This window comes from Odocoileus virginianus, chromosome 1 (genome assembly GCF_023699985.2).
Source record: "Odocoileus virginianus isolate 20LAN1187 ecotype Illinois chromosome 1, Ovbor_1.2, whole genome shotgun sequence".
Classification (NCBI taxonomy): Eukaryota; Metazoa; Chordata; class Mammalia; order Artiodactyla; family Cervidae; genus Odocoileus; species Odocoileus virginianus.
Window position 1 is genome coordinate 68,667,608 of NC_069674.1, and position 21,316 is coordinate 68,688,923.

Sequence of the window (21,316 nt, forward strand, 5' to 3'; positions counted from 1 at the left end):
TAAATTATGACAAGTGATTGTAAAATGATTGGTAACAGTACCTGGCAGCTGGACAGACTCAATAAATGGATTTTTAGGATTTGCAGTTTGTAAAGGTCTAAAAGATTTCTGATATAAAAGGCACCTAAATATCCTTCAACAGATGAACGGGTAAGTAAGATGTAGTACATATATATGCTGGGATCCTACTTAGCCATAAAAAAGAATGAAATAATATGCAACATGGAGGGATCTACTAAGGGAAGTAAGACAGAGAAAGATAAATACTATGTGATACCGCTTACATGTAGTCTAAAATATGATACAAATGAATTATTTGCAAAACAGAAACAGACTCACAGATATAGAGAACAAATTTAAGGTTACCAAAGGAGAAAGGGGTGAGGGACTAATAAATTAGGAATTTGGGATTAACTGATACAAACTAATATATGTATAGTAAACAATAAAGACCTACCATATACTACAGGGAGCTATCTATATTTAATATCTTGTAATTATATATGTATAATTGAATCACTTTCCTCTACACCTGAAACATTGTAAATCAACCATACTTCAATAAAAAAATAAAGTAAAAAAAGACTTCTGAAATTGTGCCCTTCTACTTTGGTTACTTTATATCATTATTAAGATAAGTAGTGTTTTTACTAATTCTTTAGTATTATTTCCTTTATTTAATGTTTGTTAAATTAGTATCATTATCTGTGTTTTTAATAGGTTATTGAGGACACCAAAGAGAAAAGAACCATCATCCATCAAGCGATTAAATCTCTGTTTCCAGGATTAGAGACAAAAACAGAAGACAGAGAGGGGAAGAAATACATTGTAGCCTATCATGCCGCTGGAAGAAAGGCTCTGGCAAGTAAGTGGGCTTGTGACCCGGCGGCGTTTCTTCTGCCTCCTCATTCTCCCTGCCTGTTCACACTCAAGGGTCATTTTGCAGTTGTTCAGAGAAGGATATTGACTGTATCATTCCTTCAAAGAAGGTGAACAGTCCTTCAGATGCTAGAGCAATCCTGCATCTGAAATCTCAATCACAATCGCACAATCGTGTGTCTGGTAAAGGGGGCAGTAGGTCTTACATGTGAGTACAGATTTGCTGTAATGACAGTGGTGCCAGAGAGAGAGTCTTGTGTAATTTAATACGTTCCCTGAAGAGCAGGGCAGGCTGAGTGGTAACTCAAGAAGAAGACAGAAGAATATTGCTCATTCTGTCCTCTTAATGGAGGTAAGAAAGCTTTCAGATGAACAGAAACTGCCTGGCACCTCTCCCAGTGGCATATTCTGCAAAGTCCCTGTATCGACAGTGCCGCTGCTTTCCACCCGTGAGTACCTTCTTGACTACACACAAAAAACACGGAATATAGAGAAAACCACCCCTTCACCCAAGCCCATGTTTCCCTGAGTAGCATTCGTCTGAAGTGGGTGTGTTGTCTGTGAATCCTGTTTCTTTATGTTCTCTGTTCTACAGCCATGAAAATAACTTTGCATATAACCTTAAGAAATATTGGATGATAATTTTTCTTCTTTTATCTGTCAGATCAGTAGATAAAATTTTTATGAAAACTACAAAAGGAAAAATTGTTTGCTCACCTCCTCCCCTACCATTGATGAGGCCTGTTAGTGAAAAGTTACTTCTAGATACATTTGTTGGAGTAAAACTCCACAATTGTTACATAACAGAAGACTGTTCAAACCATCAGTGCTTTGTCAGTATTCTCTTGGGATAATGCTGTGAGTGGATGAAGCCTTAATTGTCTAACTGTGGTTCTAGTGAAAGGAGAGGATGTGAGAAAAACGGGAGCAGAAATAAGAGTTAGCGGTGCCTGAGAAAATCATGTCGTCGAGTCAGTAGATCTGGATAGTGATGTAGAAGTGAGAATCCTTGAGCAGTGGGGAGGAGAAAGTGGAGGTTGGAGGTGACTTCTCAGCAGCTAACCAGAAAGGGCAGTGAGAGGATGTGTTCTGGGACTGCTTGAGGGCATGAGTTGTTAATCACTTCTCAGTTCAGAGGCTGATGGCTTGAGTGCCATGTTTCTTTGATGTCTGAGTGACAGTATAAAATATCACCTTGACAGCTGTTCTGCAGCCAGCATTGTCCAGGAGAATTAAGCCCAGTGGGGAGTGACATGAGTGACTGTGTGTTTTACATTCTCCCACAAGTGGTATGTAGCTGGTAACTTATCTAGCAGTGGAGGAGAGAAGGTGAATTCCTACATAGATGATTTGCTGCATTCAGTCTTAATTCTCTCCAGGAACCCAGGTTGAGAAGGGCTGCTGTGGAGATGTTCCTTGGAGAGAGGCAGTCCTCATCGGTCAGCCACCTTTTTGCAAAGGCAGGAGGAAGAGGCAGGGTCTTGTTCTGACAACTGTGATCCTAAGGAAGCAGGTTGGAAAAGGAGAAGGCTGTGTTTCTCAGACTGGTTGCTTCTTGGAAATGGTTGGTCCTCCTTGGAGGCAGCCAAGTTTTGTGATCTTGATATTTGCAGGCCACAGTGGCCGGCAGTTTACCCCTCAAGTGAGTGGTGCCGGATCTCTGGTGTTCTGTGTTTATCCACCTTTTCTGTGCTTACGCCATGCCATACCTTCCTTTTTTCGCCCCCCCAAATAAAAAATTTCCTTAAGGTTTTCCAAATGAGGTACTGAGCTGTGTGACATGAACCACCCCTTTCCCTTCTCATGTCTTCAATAAAATATTAATTTCTCACTATAAAAAAGAAGCATGAGGGCAGATCCAGTTGAATCAGTGTGTGGACGCAGATCTGGCCCTTCTGGGCATGAGGGGCTGTGGCGTTTATTCAGAGATGGACTAGAGGCCTGCTCTTTGCGTGTTCTCTGCCACCTCCTCAGAGGCCCGACTGGCACCGGAGCGCCCGTGAGCATCTCCAGGTCTGGCCACACCTGCGAGCTGGGGGCCACCTCAAGTAAGCAACTCTGGGAGCGTAGGGAGAGCTGGTGTCTGGAGACGGCAGTTCTTGCCTATACAGACAGAACCCAGAAACAGTGATGGCTCATTTTCCTAGGGCACCTTGCCTGGCATTTGAACAGATTAGCTTTTAAAGCCTCATTGCAAAGCTAAGTTGGAATGTGTTGAGCTCCCTTACTACCAAACCCTGACATCAGTTGTTATTGGTGGGTCATGCACCATGTAGCAGGTTTGCAACATTCTTAACCTCAGATAGAGCCACGCAGCCTAAAAACAGGTGTGATAGACTCTAAATCATGATGGCCAAACACAAATTACTGATACCAGCTCTTTTAACCCTAATGTTATTTGGTGTGTTAATCCAACCTGATAGACAGGGCACATTGATTTATCTACCAAAGCATACTTATGGTATTTTTCTGAAAATACTATATAATTATCATGGACCATGTACTCAGGGAAATTAACTTATATTTTGAGATAAACAGTGTACATATCCAAAAAACTTTTTAAAGACTTAAGTTAAAAATTTTTTTTCACCATGTACTATGTAGAGATAATCCATTCTATGTGAAATTAATGGTTTCCAAGGGGCATACCTGTATCTAGGAATCTGCAGAGACTAAGGAGGAAGAGCCAGACAGATAAAAAGTTCATTTTCTGGGAGAGACTGGTGTTACGGAATCCATAGGAAGAGGGGATTTCAGTGATGGAGTGGTTGGCCATGGAAAATATTACAGACAGGTCCAACAAGATAAGAACTCTGAAACACGTCCACCAATTTTTAGGATCTTGGGGATCATTGCTGTCTTTTCCAGAGCAGTTGTAGTGGAGTGATTGGAAACCAGTTCACACAGTAGGTTAGGATAGAAGATAGTAAATCCACCATAAAGAGAAGGACAAAGAAAGGGAACATGCTTAAGGAGAGGGAGACATAGGTTTGACTGGAATGCAAGAGCCCTGAGCATACTGATATATTGAAGGGGAGGAGCTGATGGAGAGGGAGCTGGGTGATGGTGGCTGGAGCAGGACCCCAGAGTAAGCTGCAGGGTGGGTGTGCGGGGGTGCAGCAGGGGAAACTGTCTTGAACGAGAAGGAAAGAATGTTCTGCATGCTACCCATCCTGTCGTCTTTCTTGAGCTACAAATGTTTTTCCTTCTTTATTCATGTGGATCTCTGCTCAATACATGAATCTTCCTGAATGTAGTTTTCTTTTTTTATCTGGATTCTATTTCTCCTCTCCCTGGGGCTGCAGTATCAGACCATCAGAAGGTTGCTTCCTAGCCTGAGAATTCGTTGCTTTCGCATTTTAAATCAGTGTGTCTCAAAAATGTGTGAAAGTTATTTTAAATTAACTTAAACTGCTATCTAGCATTCCAAGGATTTGGAGTTTTATAAAGTCAAGCAAATCGCCCAAAGGAAGTTGAGACTCACTGATTTTCCATTTTTCAAAACATTTCCAGCTAATCAATACATATGCTTATTATTAACAGTTTGTGTGCTGAGTGCACTTGGAAAAAGAATCCTTGTATGTTATTTACAGAGGAGATAATTGAATGCATGCTCACTGCTTGGATTTGCTAATAAGATGCATGTTTCTGAGCCAAACTCATATCGGTTGTCATGGTTTCTCGTAAGGTGTAATAGCACTTAGTGTTTTAGTCTTGTGGTTTCATTTGTTTCTTGTCACTAAGTGTACCAAATGGGTAGTTAGAGGAAAATGTAGCTTACACTTCATCAACTTTTAGCACAAATATTTCTTTAACTTTTTATTATGGACATTTTCAAACATGCAGACAGGTAAAGGAAGTAGTATATTGAGCCCCTGTGTACCCATCAACCATCTTCAGTATTATTAACATTTTGTTGTTGAATCTGTTCCTCCCACTTTTTTTCCCTTGTTGAGGTGTTTGGTTTGTTTTTTTTTTTTTTTTTCATTTATTTTTATTAGTCGGAGGCAAATTACTTTACAATATTGTAGTGGTTTTTGTCATACATTGACATGAATCAGCCATGGATTTACATGTATTCCCCATCCCGATCCCCCCTCTCACTTCCCTCTCCACCTGATTCCTCTGGGTCTTCCCAGTGCACCAGGCCCGAGGTGTTTTTAAAGAAAATAGTATGTAGTACTTCATTCCACACATAAATACTTCAGCATGTATCTGATAGAAAAGGACTAAAGCCCTAAACCATTATCACCTCCCGACAATATCAGTAATAATTTCTTAATATCTCATACCCAGTGCATGTTCAGTTTTTCCCTGATTGTCTCAGAAATGCGTTTTGCATACAGAGGACTCATTTAAATCATGATACAGACAAGGTCAGAACATTGCATTTGATGGATGTCTCTTCAACCTCTTTTTAAATCTATTGGTTTAAAAAGTGTTTTCCATAATTTTTGCATTTTTTTTTAATAAAAAAATCAGTGCAGGAAATTCATGAACACAGAAAAGCACAATACAAAACAGTCATCACTTGCAGCCTCAACAACCAAAAGATAATTACGAATAGTGTTCTGGTACACATCCTCCCATGTTTAAGAAAACAGATGAGGCATTTTGCATCCAGTCTCACACCTTTTGCTATGTCCTGTGGGCACAGACTGCAGCTTTGAGGATCAATGAACAGGCCACTGTGAGGGCATTGAGACAGGGAGGCTTGAACCTGTTGGTGAGTTTTCTGCTTGTTCACTGTTTGCCTCTGCGACATTCCATTGTTAATGTCTAAATCGCTGTCAACCCACCACATAACCACCAGACGCTGTAGGAGTTCCTCGGTAGCAACTTCCCATGCGATCATTTGCATGTTCACTTCTAAAGCACTTTAATGTTATTATAAATTAAATACTGCTCTCTTGTGCTCTTTATGCTGTGCATTTGGACAGAGGTCAGAACTGCAGCAGGTAAGAGCGGTTGGCGTTTCATGTAGGTAAAATGAAATGCCAATGATTTTTGTCACAAGTACTAAGTATAGACAACTTTGCTTAAATTGAGGGAGCTGGAAGGAAAACCAAAAATAGTATCCCTGTTCACAATTTCCTGAGGATGAGTTGTAAGGAATTCACACCAAGAACCAAAGAAATACTTGCAGTGCTTTTTCTGTAATACTTTAAGCATACATGCCGTGGCAGTTTTCCAAATGACTTATTGGTCAGGTTGTTCTATACATTGTAGCTTACATAACTAACCTGTCAAGCAATGCTTTTTGCCTTGGCAAAGGCAGGTGTATAAGTAACTTTAGTACCAGAAGTTTCTTGTGTCTCTAAAGATGAAGAATTCATGAGTTCATGCTAAAGGGTTATTTTAGGCACAAAGAAAAAGGAACATTTCTAAAAGACAAAGACTTTTCTAGGGATTGTGTAAAATATTTTTTCACAGCCTGTTTCAACGAGTTACAGAAATGAAGTGAGTTAAATGCATTGTCAATAGCAGCTGCATCTGTGTATCACATGAGACTCATGGACATTCTTGTACAACATCTGGGAAGTGCAATTGTGGCTTACACATTTCTCCCAAAGTGTTGGTTTTTCAGAACACCTTTCAGCAATGAAGTCTAAATCTTAATGTTGTTTGAATAGATGTTTCTAGTAGTATAATTTAGATGTTTAAAAGAACAGCTATAAAGTCAGATCTCCAAAGTCTTGAAATGTTTGTCAGTTTCTGAAAAGTTGAGCAGTTGAAGTAGCAATGGCTCAGACTTTTAATTTTTAAAGTCTCCTCTTGCCCGAAGATTGACAATTAGGTATTGAATGCCAGCTGCTCTCTCTGTCTGGAGACCTTTGTAAATGACCTAGTGTTACCTAAACTTCTGTGACAGAAGTGGCCTTTGGCAAGTCTCACCATGTCACCGAGCCAGCTTTTTGTGGGAACACCTCACTGGTGAGACACGGCAAGGTTTATGGGTTCCTGCATGACTGCTGGTGCCCCCCTGGTCTGCTTACGTTCTGGAGAGCCCGGTGATCCCTTTTCAGACACCTATTTATCAACTAAACCAGAGGATGGATGGTTGAACTCCTCTGTGTTTCTCTTTGTGAAGATTGCTTATTAGGTTTAATCACTTGTCATATGACCTGTACTTCTTGCTTTTGATTTCAAATAAAGACAGATAAGTATGCAATCAGAGAGTTTAATAATGCCTGTGATCCACACGGCTATAACCATTTAACCTGTGTTTCTTGTCAGTGTGGATCTGATTTCTCACTCAAGGACTCTCTAGCAAAAATGATCTTGTAGTTTCATGAGGAAAAACTCAGCTAACGTTTATTATGGTGTACATAACATTTAACTTTTTTTTTTTTTTTAAGATCCAAGGAAACATTCTTGGCCAAAATCTAGGGGAAGTTACTGTCACTTTGTACTGTACAAGGAAAACAAAGACACCATGGATGCTATTAATCTGTTGTCCAAATATTTAAGGTTAGTATCTTGTTCTTGTGCCTATGCAAAATCAAAACACAGAAACATTTTTTCTTCTTTCCATGCTGATGAAAATGGAATGGGAAAATAGGCAAACAGGTAGCAAATGTACCTCCCAGTTACAGGCTTTTTTTATTGTTTTGGCTGTGCCTTGTGGAATCCTAGTTCCCCAACCAGGGTTTGAAACTGGGCAACAGCAGTGAAAGTCCCGAGTCCTAACCACTGGACTGCCAGGGAATTCCCAATTTTAGTTTTTGTAGACAATAGTTGAATTAATTTTTTTAGCCTCCTTGCATATGGTCAGTGATTCAAAATGACAATTCTCTAAGTAAATGGTTACATATAGTAGAGAGTTACTAGTCCATCCGGCTACAATAAAAATTAACTGGACTTCCCTGCTGATCCAGTGGTTAAGAATCCGCCTGCCATTGTAGGGGACGCAGGTTTGATCGCTGGTCCAGGAAGATCCCACATGCCACAGAGCAACTAAGCCCCTGCACCTCAGCCTCAGCTACTGAGCCTGGGCTCCAGAGCCCAGGAGCTGCAACTCCTGAGCCCGAGTGCTGCTGCTGCTGAAGCCCGACTCCCTAGAGCCCACGCTCTGCGGTAAGAGGCCACCGCAGGCAGAAGCCTGCACACCACCGCTAGAAAGTAGCCCCTGCTCACAGCAACTAGGGAGTGCACGCTTGCAGCAGTGAAGTCCCAGCACAGCCAAAAATAAATATTTAGGGGAAAAAAGGAAAAGGTAACTGTCTCCCCTGAAAACTCATAACTTTGATGTGGTTGCAGAGGTCTGCTGCTAAATCTGAGTTCTGAACTCCTAGAGATCAACTGGATTGGAAGCCTGAGACCAGTCAGATTTTCTCATAGGAATGCAAACATAATAGAATTTGGGTCTCTGAGGATGGGCCAGGTTGCCGTTTTATTTTCAGAAATGGATTCAGGTACCAGAGCAAATCTGTACACAATGAGAATGTACTTTCTGATATGTATTTAACCTGGTTTAAACATAGTACATACTGTGTTAGTTTGCTCTGACTGCCTTAACAAGATACTGCGAAGTGAGTAGCTTCAAGAACAGCCATTCGTTTTCCTAAGCTGTGGTGGCTAGATGCCCCAAGCTGAGGGTGCTGGCAGGTTTGGTTGTTGGCAGAGGCCTTTCCGTGGCTTGCAGGTGGCCACCTCCTCTGTGCCCTCCCATGGTCTTGCCTCTGAGTGTGTGTGTCCCAGAGTCCTCTGTGAGTCCAGGTTTCCTCCTCTTATACTAGGATACAAGTCTAATTGAATGAGGGCCTCGTTTTAACTTAATAACCTCTTTTATGGCCCTGGCTCCAAATCCTGTTGGATTCGAAGCTACCGGGAGATAGCCTCAACACAGAAATTTTAGGGGAACACAGTTCATCCCATAAGACACAGTACCTAATAAAGCAGCATTTTATTTACTGCTAGCTTTCTCTCTTGCCTTGTCTGTCCCTGAACCCTGGGGAGAAGACAATTCCAATGAGAGAGGGAACGGTTGGGAAGGGAGCTCCTCTGAGATCTGGATTGCTCAGAGTTCAAAAATCCTTCCTGTTTCTCTCCTATTCATGTGGAGCAGTTTTTATTAAATTCTTCTTAAATTATCTCGCTTACTTGTATCTTCATATTAAAACTATTCTGTTCCTTGTTGTAGCATTTGGCTTTATACAAAGAAATAGCATGTATTTATGGAAAATTCATATAACTATTAACTTTTGGAAATTGAAAATATGAAATTTTTGAAGTGATACATGATACATCTAGGATGGATAGTTCTTTAACCTTCAATCATGTAATTATATGAATTGCATGAAATCAGCAGGAAGCGCATTACTTCCTTTTCTGACACATTCCAAGTCACACAGAGATAAGGAGGGAGTTGTCCAGGCATCATTTAGTTTCTTAGCTTTTAAGAAACACTAATTGTATGTTTTCCTGGATATATTTTTAAATAAAGTTTCTCCTTACTTTTCTTTTACTCTGTTACTATTTTAAGTATATTTATTTTAAATCTTAAATTATGAGAAGCGTGATTTCCTAACGGTATGCGACTTTGTATGGTTTTGTTTTTGTCTCATCAGAGTCAAGCCAAACATATTCTCCTACATGGGAACCAAAGATAAAAGGGCCATAACCGTTCAGGAGATTGCCGTTCTCAAGTAAGTAGGAGTACATACTGGGGTTCGTTCTGTAAAAATCTTAGCACTGTATTTCCAAGTTTGAGGATTTGCTTTGTGGGGTTTACCTCTTCTATCTTTAGATAGTGCCTCTGTCTATTCAAAAAAATTGCTTTTCTATTTGTTTCTTTTCTTCTTTCTTATCTGCATTCCCTAATGTTTTCGCAGCAAGCTGGTATTGTTTATGTAATTTTTAAAGGATTTGTGTGGTAGAACCAAGAGAATATGTGCATCTTTATCTTTTGTCTCTCTTATTCATTGATTGTTAAATATAAGTTACTTAAAATTTAATTACAGAACAGTGAATGAGCTCTTTTGTTATACACTGAAGATCTGCAGAGGAAAAAGGTGGTCTTTGCTTTTGAAGTAATTATAATGGAGCAGACAGGTAATTCAGAACTTAACACAGTGATATAAATGCTAAAATAGAGGTGTATTTGGGGTGTTAGGGTAGACCTGATAACAACGTATGATACTCACTGTGGGGGGCAGGCCAGGGAGGCTTTCACAGAAAATGGGACGCTCGAGGGTTTTTTCTTTGTTTAGCTTGGCTGTGCCACTCAGCTTGTGAGATCCTAGCTCCCCAACCAGGGACCAAACCCAAGCCCTCAGCGGTGGAAATGTAGGGTCTGACCACTGGACCACCAGGGAATTCCCTGGATGCTCGAGCTTTAATCTAGACTGGGCTGCTCTGCCTCGTCACTACTGACACTTTGGGCTGGATAATTCCTTGTTGATGGGGCCGTACTGTGAACTCTGGGACGTCCAGCAGCAGCCCTGGTCTCTGTCTACCGCAGGACTTCAATAACTTTCCCCCTGTTCGTGTCAGCACTGTGACAGACAAAAATGTCTCCAGACCTTGCTAAGTGTTTCTCCAAGAGCAGAATAGCCCTGGTTGAGAAACACTGGTCTAGATTCTAGAAGGACGGGTGGCCAGACAGACTCAGGTGTCCATCCTCGATTCTAGAAAGCTGGGTGGTCAGACAGGCTCAGGTGTCCATGCTTACATACCCCTGAGGTGAGGGATGGTGGGAGGGAGAAGTAACGGGGCAGGAGGAAATGGGGGTTGCAAATGGTTGTCATGAGTGCAATGATGGTTTCACAAGCTTATTCACGTGTTAAAACTTGTACATTTTGTATATGTACAGTTTATTGTTGTTGTTCAGTCACCCAGTCCTGTCTGACTCTTTGTGACCCCATGGACTGCAGCACTTCAGGCCTCCCTGTCCCTCACCATCTCCTGAAGTATTCTCTAGTCCATGTCCATTGCATAGTGATGCCATCAGCCATCTCTTCCTCTGATGCCCTCTTCTCCTTCTGCCCTCAGTCTTTCCCAGCATCAGGGACTTTTCTCATGAGTCGGCTGTTCTCATCAGATGACCAGAATACTGAAGCTTCAGCTTCAGCATCAGTCCTTCCTACAAGTTTTCAGGGTTGATTTCCTTTAGGATTGATTGACTGGTTTGATCTCCTTGCTGTCCAAGGGATTTTCAGGAGTATTCTCCAGCACCACAGTTTGAAGGTATCAGTTCTCTCGTGTTCTGCCTTTACTGTCCAACTCTCACAACCATATGTAACCACTGGGAAGACCGAAACCTTGTCTGTACGGACCTTTGTCAGCAGAGTAATGTCTCTGCTTTTCAACACACTATCTAGGTTTGTCATCGCTTTTCTGCCAAGAAGCAATAGTCTTCTAATTTCATGGCTGCAGTCACCATCCACAGATTTTAGAGCCTAAGAAGAGGAAATCAGTCACTTTTACTTCCGCCCTTTCCCATTCTATTTGCTGTGAAGTGATGGGGCCAGATGCCATGATCTTAGTTTTTTTAATATTTAGTTTTAAGCCAGCTCTTTCACTCTCCTCCTTCACCCTCAGCAAGAGGCTCTTTATTTCCTTTTGCTTTCTACCATTAGAGTGGTATCATCCTCATATCTGAGGTTGTTGATGTTTCTCCTGCCTGTGTTGTTTCCAGCTTGTAACTCATACAGTCCAGCATTTTAGTTTACCAGCTTGTTAATTCTAAAGTCATCTATGCTTGCTCTCCCCACTTAAAATAAAGGCATATATGTGCTTGTAATTCCCCTATCTTTTCATAAGGAATTTGAGGTGGCACCTCCTCTTGGCCCCACAGTCCCCTGCCATTTGGCTCCCTTCCCACCTTCTGATTGATTTGAGATAGCGTCAGGATTGAGTTCCCACCTGCATCCTAATGGATTTTCCAGCCCTTCTCTTCCTTGACCTTGGACCCAGGGCACGAGGTCGTGGTAAAGGCATAAAGGCAGGCCGAGAACCTCTGCTGTCTACAATACGACTTCTCTAGCAGTGGTGTGCGTGGCGCTGTGTCTAGGGCAGAGCGGGAGGTGACGCCTGAAGATGCTGGCACTCCCACCTATTGCCCTGGTCTCTTTGTTCCTGGAATGTGGGGTCATCTGCTGCGAGTGAAGGGGATGGGAGTGGGAGAGGGAACTTGAAAAGACTGGGAAGATTTGAAATAGCCTCTGTGGGTGATGGGCTGGTCTGCAGCTCCTGAGAACAGGGGACTGGCAAGCTCAAGGGGTCAGCCTTTCCCATACTCTGGATATGGGACATAGAAGGTTCTTGCCTTCTCTTTGGTGTCTGAAATATCTTTATAGTCAAATCCTGTGCTTTCCGGCCAGCTGGCTCTGGATTTCTCCACCTAAATTTAAAGATAGATTCGTTTGTTTTGTTTTCAACACAGAAAACATAAGGTAGAAAATGAAAGCACCCCCACAGTTGTATTTCTTCAGATTGCCTTGTTCACGGCTTGGTGTGTTTTTGTGGAAAACTTTTTTTTCCTTAGCTTCCTTTAGTTTATTTCCTAAAACTAAAATATTTACATAAAGTGTGTTTTTTCTTGCAAACAGTAAGTGACGTACATCTTTCCCTGTTAGTGTGTAGCAAAAGATATTTAAATATATGTTGTTGTTCTTCAGCCACTAAGTCATGTCCAGCTGTTTGTGACCCCATGATCTGCAGCACACCAGGCTTCCCTGTCCTTCACTGTCTCCCTGAATTTGCTCAAACTCATGCCCACTGAGTCAGTGATACCGTCCAACCATCTCATCCTCTGTCGCCCCGTTCTCCTCTTACCCTCAATCTTTCCCAGCATCAGAGTCTTTTCCAGTGTATCCTAATTTATGAGCTGTTACTCTATTTTTTAATTTGACATGGTTTCCCATTTCTTGCTATTATAAGCAGTTCCATGATGGACATATTGGTAGCTAAATCTTGGCACACATCTTCGATAACTTCATTAAGATAAGCTTAGCCAAAAAAAAAAAAAAAAGATGAACTTAGCAGTAGAATGTGAAATTCTAGGTGTTAGGTTTTTGATCCAGAGTTTTAATTGCCCTGTAGAAAGGTGGTATCAGTTTATCACCTTTATTCTTCTTCAGAATCCTCCCTGACACATTTTAATCTTTAAAAAAAAATTATTTACTAATATTGAGTGTGAAAACAGGGCATCTCCTTATTTTGTATTTCATTTTATGATGTGACATCTTTGAAGAACGAAGGTGTACTTACTTCTCTTCTTATTCAGCCACCAGGTGTCATATTTGGTCACACTGCGACTCTGTCTTAGACCTTTGCTGCCTTTATCGTCTTCCTGTTGACTTAGTAAGAAAACATACTAAACACCTAAATGTTGGCCTTTGGAAAGCACATAACACTTATCTCACGGATGCAGGCTACACCCTTCGTTTTCTTAATGGAATTGTGGGGCCGAGTGGATTGGCCTTTCCCGTGAGAACTGGTAGACAGGATAAACCCACTCTGCCACAGCAAGGATTTTAATTACTGCTGAATTGATTAGTGTTTGGGATAAGCAGCTTTTCAGCTTCATGTAACTCTCCAAAGTCACCTAGTAGTTTTCACAGGATCTCAAGCAGGAACAGCCTCATTCAGCATGATTTGTTTCTCTTCCTGCCTCTCCCTGCCAGTCTCCTTTCTGAGCCTGGGCCAGTATTTCCCTGGCTTTGTTAATAAAGGCATTTTGTGCAACAGGCTGCTTAGGTTGGCTCCTGGTGTTTAAAAGTGAGCTTTTGGTATTCCCAAGTTACTCACAGGATTGCTATGAATTTACAACCAAAGAGCTTGATCCAGGATCATCAAAATTAAAACTGTGAACAGTATCATGAAAGGTATTGTCAGCTTCATCCCATCAGTTCTCAAGGAGCACCCACACCAGCAAGAACTGAGTGTTCTCTTGCTTTCTGCTATGCTAGTGGGATTCACAAATACATGTTTTTGTGTATTCAAGAATCAACTGTAGAATATGATTCAGCCATGAAAAAGAATGAAGTACACGTGTTAGTTGTTCAGTGGTGCCCAACTCTTTGCTACCTCATGGACTGCCACCTGCCAGGCTCCTCTGTCCATGGGATTTTCCAGGCAAGGGTGCTGAAGTGGTTTGCCATTTCCTTCTCTAGGGGATCTTCCCAACCCAGGGATCTAACCCAGGTCTCCTGCACTGCAGGCAGATTCTTGATCGACTGAGCCACCAGGGAAGCCCTGATATATACTACAACATGAATGGACCTTAAAAAACATTATGTAAGCTAAGTAAGGGGAGTCATACACAAAGGGCCACATACTAGTAATTACATTTGTATGAAATGTCCCAGAGAGGGAGATCTGTAAAGACAAAGTAGGTTAGTGGTTGCTAGGGGTCGCAGGGAAAGGGAAGGGGGTTCATAGGTGTAGGGTTTCTTTTGGGAGTGATGGAAATATTCTGGAATTAGATAGTGGTGACAGTTGCACAACACTGTGACTACACTAAACCCCCTGAATTGTGCACTTTATAATGCTTAAAATGATAAGTTTTTTGTTATGTTCATTTTAGCTGAACTTTATTAAAAAAAATGAACAAAGCTGTGTTTCATGGCTGTGGGGAAGCAGTCTCCCTAATCTCTTTCCAGACCTGCCAAGCTGCCTGATTCCTTCTTTCCTCTTGCCTCTTAAATTTCCTGTCCATTTCTGTAGTAAGAGTTACTGACCGAAGATGGGTTCTGTTCTCCCTTCTGACCGAAGATGGGTTCTGTTCTCCCTTTCTTCCCACTGTTCATCCTGATCTTCTGCTTCCTGGACTCTTTGGGATACTGTTTCTGGATTAATTGATACCCTGTGGGTCTGCCGTCATCTCCATATACCTAAAGTCAAGGACTTGGTTCCTCTGAGCGGCTGTCCCGAGCCGGTACAGACCCACTTCACACCTTTTGGTGCTTGGGTTGGACAGAGCATTCAGGGCTAGGAGAGCGGGTAATGGAAAATGAGCTTTGCCTGCTTCTCTGGCTAGCTTTCTGCGTTTTATAATAATTAGTGGACAGTGACACATCTTTCCTCAAGGAATTTGGTCAGGCTGCTTCTGCACATGTTGAACCAGGAAACAAATTGATTGATAATGCATCAAGAAATTGATTGTTTTCAGGGAATATGACTAAATTTTCAGCAAGGAAACAAGAATTCTCTGAGATGAAACGGCAAACTGGTATTATATGGTGGATTTTAAACAGTTTAACTCAGTAACAGCGTATTTTTAATGAAGAAGTAGGATGAAATTTCCCCAGTAATTTTCCATGTAATGTTGGGACTTGGGAGGCTGCACAGGCCCCTGTGGGGCAGCTTCCTTAATTAGTCTAAATACCGGCCTGGGTCTCTAGACCAGGCAATCGGGGGCAGAATAGCCTCTCATGCAGGCCCAGGGCCCAGGAGCCACATGCAGACCTTCCCAACCCCTGTAGTTACTTCCTACCAAAGCTGGAACGTGGCTCCTGGCAATAAAAGCCAATAAGAGTGAGCTCAAGGGCCCACTCAGAAACACCATGCAGTCCAGAGAGAAATGTAGTCAACAAAGTGAAGCTCAGATACCAGAACTTCTGGTAGTTCTCAGCTCTTCAGAGGACACTTGAATTCAGAAAAAAGTTAAAACCAGTTGCTGAGGCACAGTGATGTACTGTGTAGTGTTATTTGTAGCTTTAAAAAATTGTCAACAACCCAGGTGACCCAAATTGAAAAGTCTTAAATAAAATGAATGACTAAATTACAACTGATGGGTTATTTTTTACTATATTAGATTATTTCTAATTTTTTAAAATGCTCTTTGCTAAAGTAGAGAAAGATGAATACTAACATAAGAAAAGGTGAAAATATTTTAAAATGGCAAAATGTGCAAGTGAAGAACCAGACATCTTGTTTAACCATGAAATATTAGTGCATTTTATTAGAATTGAGAACAAAATGAAGATGACCACACTATTGCTACTACTTATCTTTGTTCTTGGCAGACTATAATACAGAGAATAATTAGGAAATAAATGATGTAAAAATTAGGAGGAGGCCAGACAGCAGTTTTGTTACTGATGTATGATTGTTTCCATTCAAGGAGTTGACCGAAATTTATACAAGATAGGAAAGAGTATGTACAAAAATCAGCATTCAGATGATAGCCTATTAGAAATTATAACAGAAAAAACTCTTTTACACAGAAGGTGAAAAAAAGAACATACCTAGAAACAAAAATTTTTGTAAAGTGTAAGATCTCTCTGTGAAGAAAACTTTGAAATGCTATTGATAGGTGTAAAAGGACTTGAGTAAATGAATGGTGTAGTCTGTTCTTGGATACATACAAATGTTCTTTAATGAATAAATATGTACACTTATGCTGATACTAAATGAAAATACCAATAGAATGTTTCAAACTAATCAAGCTGATCGTAATGTGGGAAAAAATCAGAACTAACCATAAAAATTCTGGAAGAAATGACTAATAAAGGGGGATTAGTGTCAAATATATAACTTTATATATATATATATAAAATTTAAAAATATTTTTATTAAAACAGTTCCATGGTGATTTTGGAGTAAATTGTACACTTAGATTACTAAAACATTTTTACCACACTCTCCACCCTATTTCTGGATTTATAATAATCTATTTCTTTCACTTATCCCCTGGTTTTTTTTAGAGTAATTTACTTATTTTTATTGAAGTACAATTGACTTACATTGTTTTGGATGAATGACAAAGTCGATTTTATGCTTGTATTATATGTAAACACGTATTCTTTTTTAGATTCTTCTCCATTATTGGTTTTTACGAGATAATGAATACAGTTCCCTGTGCTGTGTAGTGCATCCTTGTTTATTTTATGTGTAGTGTGTATGTATGTGAATCTCACCTTCCAAATCTATTCCTCCCTCCCGTCTTTCCCCTTTGGTAGCCATAAGTATGTTTTCTCTGGCATCTGTTTCTGTTTTGTAAATAAGTTCCTTTGTTTTTAAAACCACACGTAACTGATATCATATATTTGTCTTTGACTTACTTTCCTTAGGATAATCATCTCCAGGTCCATCATGTTGCTGCAGATGACATTCTTTCTTTTATGGCTGAGTAATATTCTATTTTATATGTGTGCCACATTTTCTTTAGCCGTTCATCTCTAGATGACCATTTGGGTTGCTTCCTTGTCTTGACTAGTACTGTAAATAGTGCTGCTGTGAACACTGGGGTGCATGTATCTTTTTTAATTAGTTTTCCTCTCTTCTGGGTGTGTGCCCAAGGACGGGACTGCTGGATCACGTGGCAACTCTACTAGTTTTCGAGGAATCTCCATACTGTTCTCCACAGTGGCTGTGCCAATTTACATTCTTTTTTTTTTTTTTAATGTATATTTGACTGTGCTGGGTGTTTGCTTTTGTGCACTTTCTCTAGTTGCAGTGAGGAGGGCTGTTCTGGTTGCAGTGCGTGGCCTTGTCACTGGTGGCCTCTCTCGTTGCAGAGCGGGGCTCCAGGGTGCGCAGGCTTCCGTTGCGGTTCGGGCTCAGTAGTTGTGGCCCAGGCTCAGTTGCTCTGCAGCGTGTGGGGTCTTCCTGGACCAGGAACCAAACACATTTCTCCTGCATCGACAGGTGGATTCTTCACCTGTGAGCCACCAGGGAAGCCCTGTTTGTAGGCTTTTTAATGATGGCCATTCTGACCAGTGTGAGATGGTATCTTACAGTAATTTTGATTTGCATTTATCTAATAATTAGCATTTTTGAGCATCTCTTCATTTGCCTGTTGGCCGTCTGTATGTCTTTTTGGAGAGATGCTGTTTAGGTCTTCTGCCCATTTTTAAAATTTATTTATTTTCTGCCCATTTTTGATTGGACTGTTTGTTTTTTTAATAATGAGCTGTGTAAACTATGTTTTGTAAGTTAAACCATGGTTGCTTGTATCATTTGCAGATATTTTTTTCACAGTCTGTAGATTGTCTTTTTATTTTGTTTATGGTTTCCTTTGCTATGTAAAAGCTTTTAAGGTTAATTAGATCCCATTTGTTTATTTTTGCTTTTGTTTCCATTTTTCTAGAAGACAGACTTATCGAAAATAGTACTTTCCTGATTTTTGTCAAACTGTGTTCTGCCCGTTTTCCTTTAGGAGTTTTATAGTATCTGGTCTTAGATTTAGCTCTTTAATAATCCTTTTTGAGTTTATTTTTTTATATGATGTTGGAAAATGTTCTGATTTCATTTTTTTACGTGTGATTGTCTAGCCACAGTATATTTTAAACCTATTATAGAAGTATAGCAGTTAAAGCAGTGTGATACTTACACATAAATGGGTAGAATTAGAATAATTACAGACCCAGATATGTCCACAGTTACTGTGTAATCAAAGTAACAGCAGAGAAAAGATGTTCGGAGCTAGTGAATTTGTGAATATTTATTTTTTGTAGCCAAGTCCTTGATGTAGTGTTTATACTCCATAACCTACCTTTAAAAAACAAAAAAAGTAAAAAACAGAAGCATGTGACACTGTTAATTTAAAATGCAGAAGCAAAGCTACTGAGCAGCAGCTGATGCAGTTACTGGCTTGCGTGTGAAAAACTTTCCCCTCTTCCTTCCTTAGTCTCCTTGTTGCCTCGGATGAAGAGAGTCCATAATTTAAAGCCGGGAGACAGCATGACCTCATCCCCCTCTTTCTAAATGAGCCGCTTTTGGCATCAGCAGTTGACTGGGGAGAGTAAACAGAAACTCCCAGTCAAAGCCCTGGAACCCCAGTGCCCGGAGTTCTTTCCTTTTTTGCTGCAGCCAGTGTAAACTTTTGTAAAAGACCAATAGTGAAGATTAGTGTATTAATGATTGCATGGAGACCAGCACTGCTGTAAATGAGACACATCACTACTGTAAGCCAAAATGAAACAGAAGAAAAAGTATCCTTTTTACTCTAAAACAACAACAGAACAAGTGTAAAGCACTACATTGTTTGTTAATCAGCTGTACTCCGATACAAAATAAAAAGTTAAAAAAAAAAAAGGCACTCTACTTACACCTGGGGATACTGTTTAAAAAAATAATCTCCAACTAGGGACACCCTTTCAAGTAAACCTTAAATCCCAGAGCTGTTTTTAAAAACTCTCAATTAAAATTTTACTGTCTAGTCCTTATTTGTCAACTGATATAGGAAGAATGGTGGGTTTAAAAAAACACTCTTTCACAGTCAACACAGTAATATTTGCGCCTGCCAATGGTCATCCTTGGGTACCGAAACAGTTGGATGAAAGACAGTGGGGAAACAGGATAGTCACAGAATTTTTAAAATGGCACCCTGCAGGTTAAAAATTTTAAAAGGAAAAGGAGACAGAGGTACCATTTTGCTGTGATACACCAAAAAGGCCACAGCATCACCTGCGTGACACCCCCACCAAAATGTGGGAGTCTTTTTTTCATTGCTCAGTCACTCAGACACTAAGTCATGTCCAGCCCTTTGCGACCCCATGGACTTCAGCATGCCAGGCTCCTCTGTCCTTCACTGTCTCCCAGAGTTTGCTCAAATTCTTGTCTGTTCAAGTTGGTGATGCTATCTAACTATCTTCTCCTCTTCTGCCCCCTTTTCCTTTTGCCCTCAATCTTTCCCAGCATCAGGGTCTTTTCTAGTAAGTCGGCTCTTCGCATCAGATGACCAAAGTATTGGCGTTCCAGCTTCAGCATCAGTCCTTCCAATGAATATTCAGTGCTGCTGAGGAGCAGTCCACATCCAGACTCTCCCAGTTCCTCCCAGTAGTCACTTAGATTTTTTGTAAAGCTCCTTAACCTCAGGATCTAATCAAGAACCAGGACAACCATTGTTTCCTCACAGTAAGATTTTGAGCATAAGCTGTGGGAGTCTTACTGTTGAGGAAATAATGATTGTCCTGGTCCTTGATTAGATCCTGAAGTTAAGTGGCGTTAAAAATCCCTGCTGGCTCAGACTGTAAAGAATCTGCCTGCGATGTGGGAGACTTGGGTTCGATCCCTGGGTTGGGAAGATCCACAGGAGTGCATGGCACCCGCTCCTGTATTCCTGCCTGGAAAATCCCCATGGACAGAGGAGCCTGGTGGGCTACAGTTCGTGGGGTTGCAAAGAGATGGACACGACTGAACGACTAACGACTGATGGACACACACAGAAAATCTCAGTAATGTTATTGGGGGAATTGGGTGAGTTTGAATCTGGACTGCTCTTCGGTAGCACTGAATTCCCATAGGCTCCCTGAGGGTTACTGGTGGTGAGTAGCTTGGGAGACTGCTGTTCTTAGGAGACACACACTGCACTCTCTTTAAGGGTGAGATGTCCCTAGGCTGCAGCTCACTCTCACGTGGTTCAGAGTGTGTGTGTGTGTGTGTGTGTGTGTGTGTGTGTGTGCATGCATGTGTGGTATGGGGTGTTCATATATCTAGAAATACATGTACAGTGGGGAAATGTTAACAGCTGGTAAATCTGAGTGTAAAGTATAAGACTTCGTTACAGTGTTACCAGTTTTTTTTTTTAACATTAAGTTGGAAAATTTTCCAAAGTATAAAAATATTATAAATTAAGTGAGCTCACAAAATGGGAGATAATATTTTCTCACTATGTGATAAAGGGTAGATTTCTTTAATCTATGAAACAGAAGAGTATTAACAATCCAATAGAAAAAGAGATAGTAGGAAGAATAGGTACTCCACCGTCAAGATATGAAAAAATGTTTAACCTCTCTTGCAGTAAGAAGCAGGTAAGTAAAAATAGCATTTTTAATTTTTCCTGGCAGAGCTAAAAAAGGTTTATAACATGCTGTGTGAGGAGACAGGCATGAGACAGTATGCACTAACATATTAATGATGTGAGTGTGAATTGGTAGAACCTTTTTGGAGGACAGTAGGGGTTAAAATTTAAAATCCACCACTTCTCCTTAGATATGAGCATATCTAAATCATTCACCTATGTAGGTGTACCATGAAGTCTGTATGAGAATGTTTGTTAGAGAGTACTTTATGGTAATAGCAGAAGATGGGTAGCAATTTAAATGGCCATCCCAGGGGACTGGTCAGATGAAGGCCAGAGAAAAGATCAGGCAGTGCAGCAGCCACCCTGGGCACAGAGCGAGGCAGCTTCTGAAAGGACTCTCTGGATAAGACAGGTCTCTGATATGCAGTTTTCCGTCAATAAAGGAAGATGGTAAACACTTTGTAAATGTCACAAAAATTGTTTTTTAAAAGGGAGGATCTGGGTGCTGGTTACATGGTTGCATTCACTTTGTGAAAATCTGTCAAGCAGATCTGTCCATATAACATATATTAGAAGCTTGCTGAGAAATTCCAAAGGGAGAGAAGATAGTAGGAACACTTAGGTGTACAGAAAGTGTTTCTAGAGGGATATACAAGAAACTGTTTATGTTGGCTGCCAGTGGGGCAGAGTATTGAGGGACAGAGATACAGCAGAGGCTTTCTGGTACTGTATTTCTTTTTT

At 40.7% G+C, this 21,316-nt stretch overlaps 1 protein-coding gene across 5 annotated transcripts in view; it reads left to right on the forward strand.

Moving 5' to 3' along the window:
* The window catches only part of PUS7 (pseudouridine synthase 7), a 56,582-nt gene that overhangs the window by 21,021 nt on the left and 14,245 nt on the right, over window positions 1-21,316 (forward strand). For 4 of the 5 annotated variants that reach the window (XM_070469481.1, XM_070469487.1, XM_070469470.1 and 1 more), the window contains 4 exons: window positions 721-865; window positions 5,820-5,837; window positions 7,239-7,350; window positions 9,450-9,527. In XM_070469481.1, the coding sequence (XP_070325582.1) occupies window positions 721-865; window positions 5,820-5,837; window positions 7,239-7,350; window positions 9,450-9,527 (353 nt within the window). The remainder of the gene's footprint in view (window positions 1-720; window positions 866-5,819; window positions 5,838-7,238; window positions 7,351-9,449; window positions 9,528-21,316) is intronic. The other variant, XM_020907465.2, reaches the window with a different exon arrangement.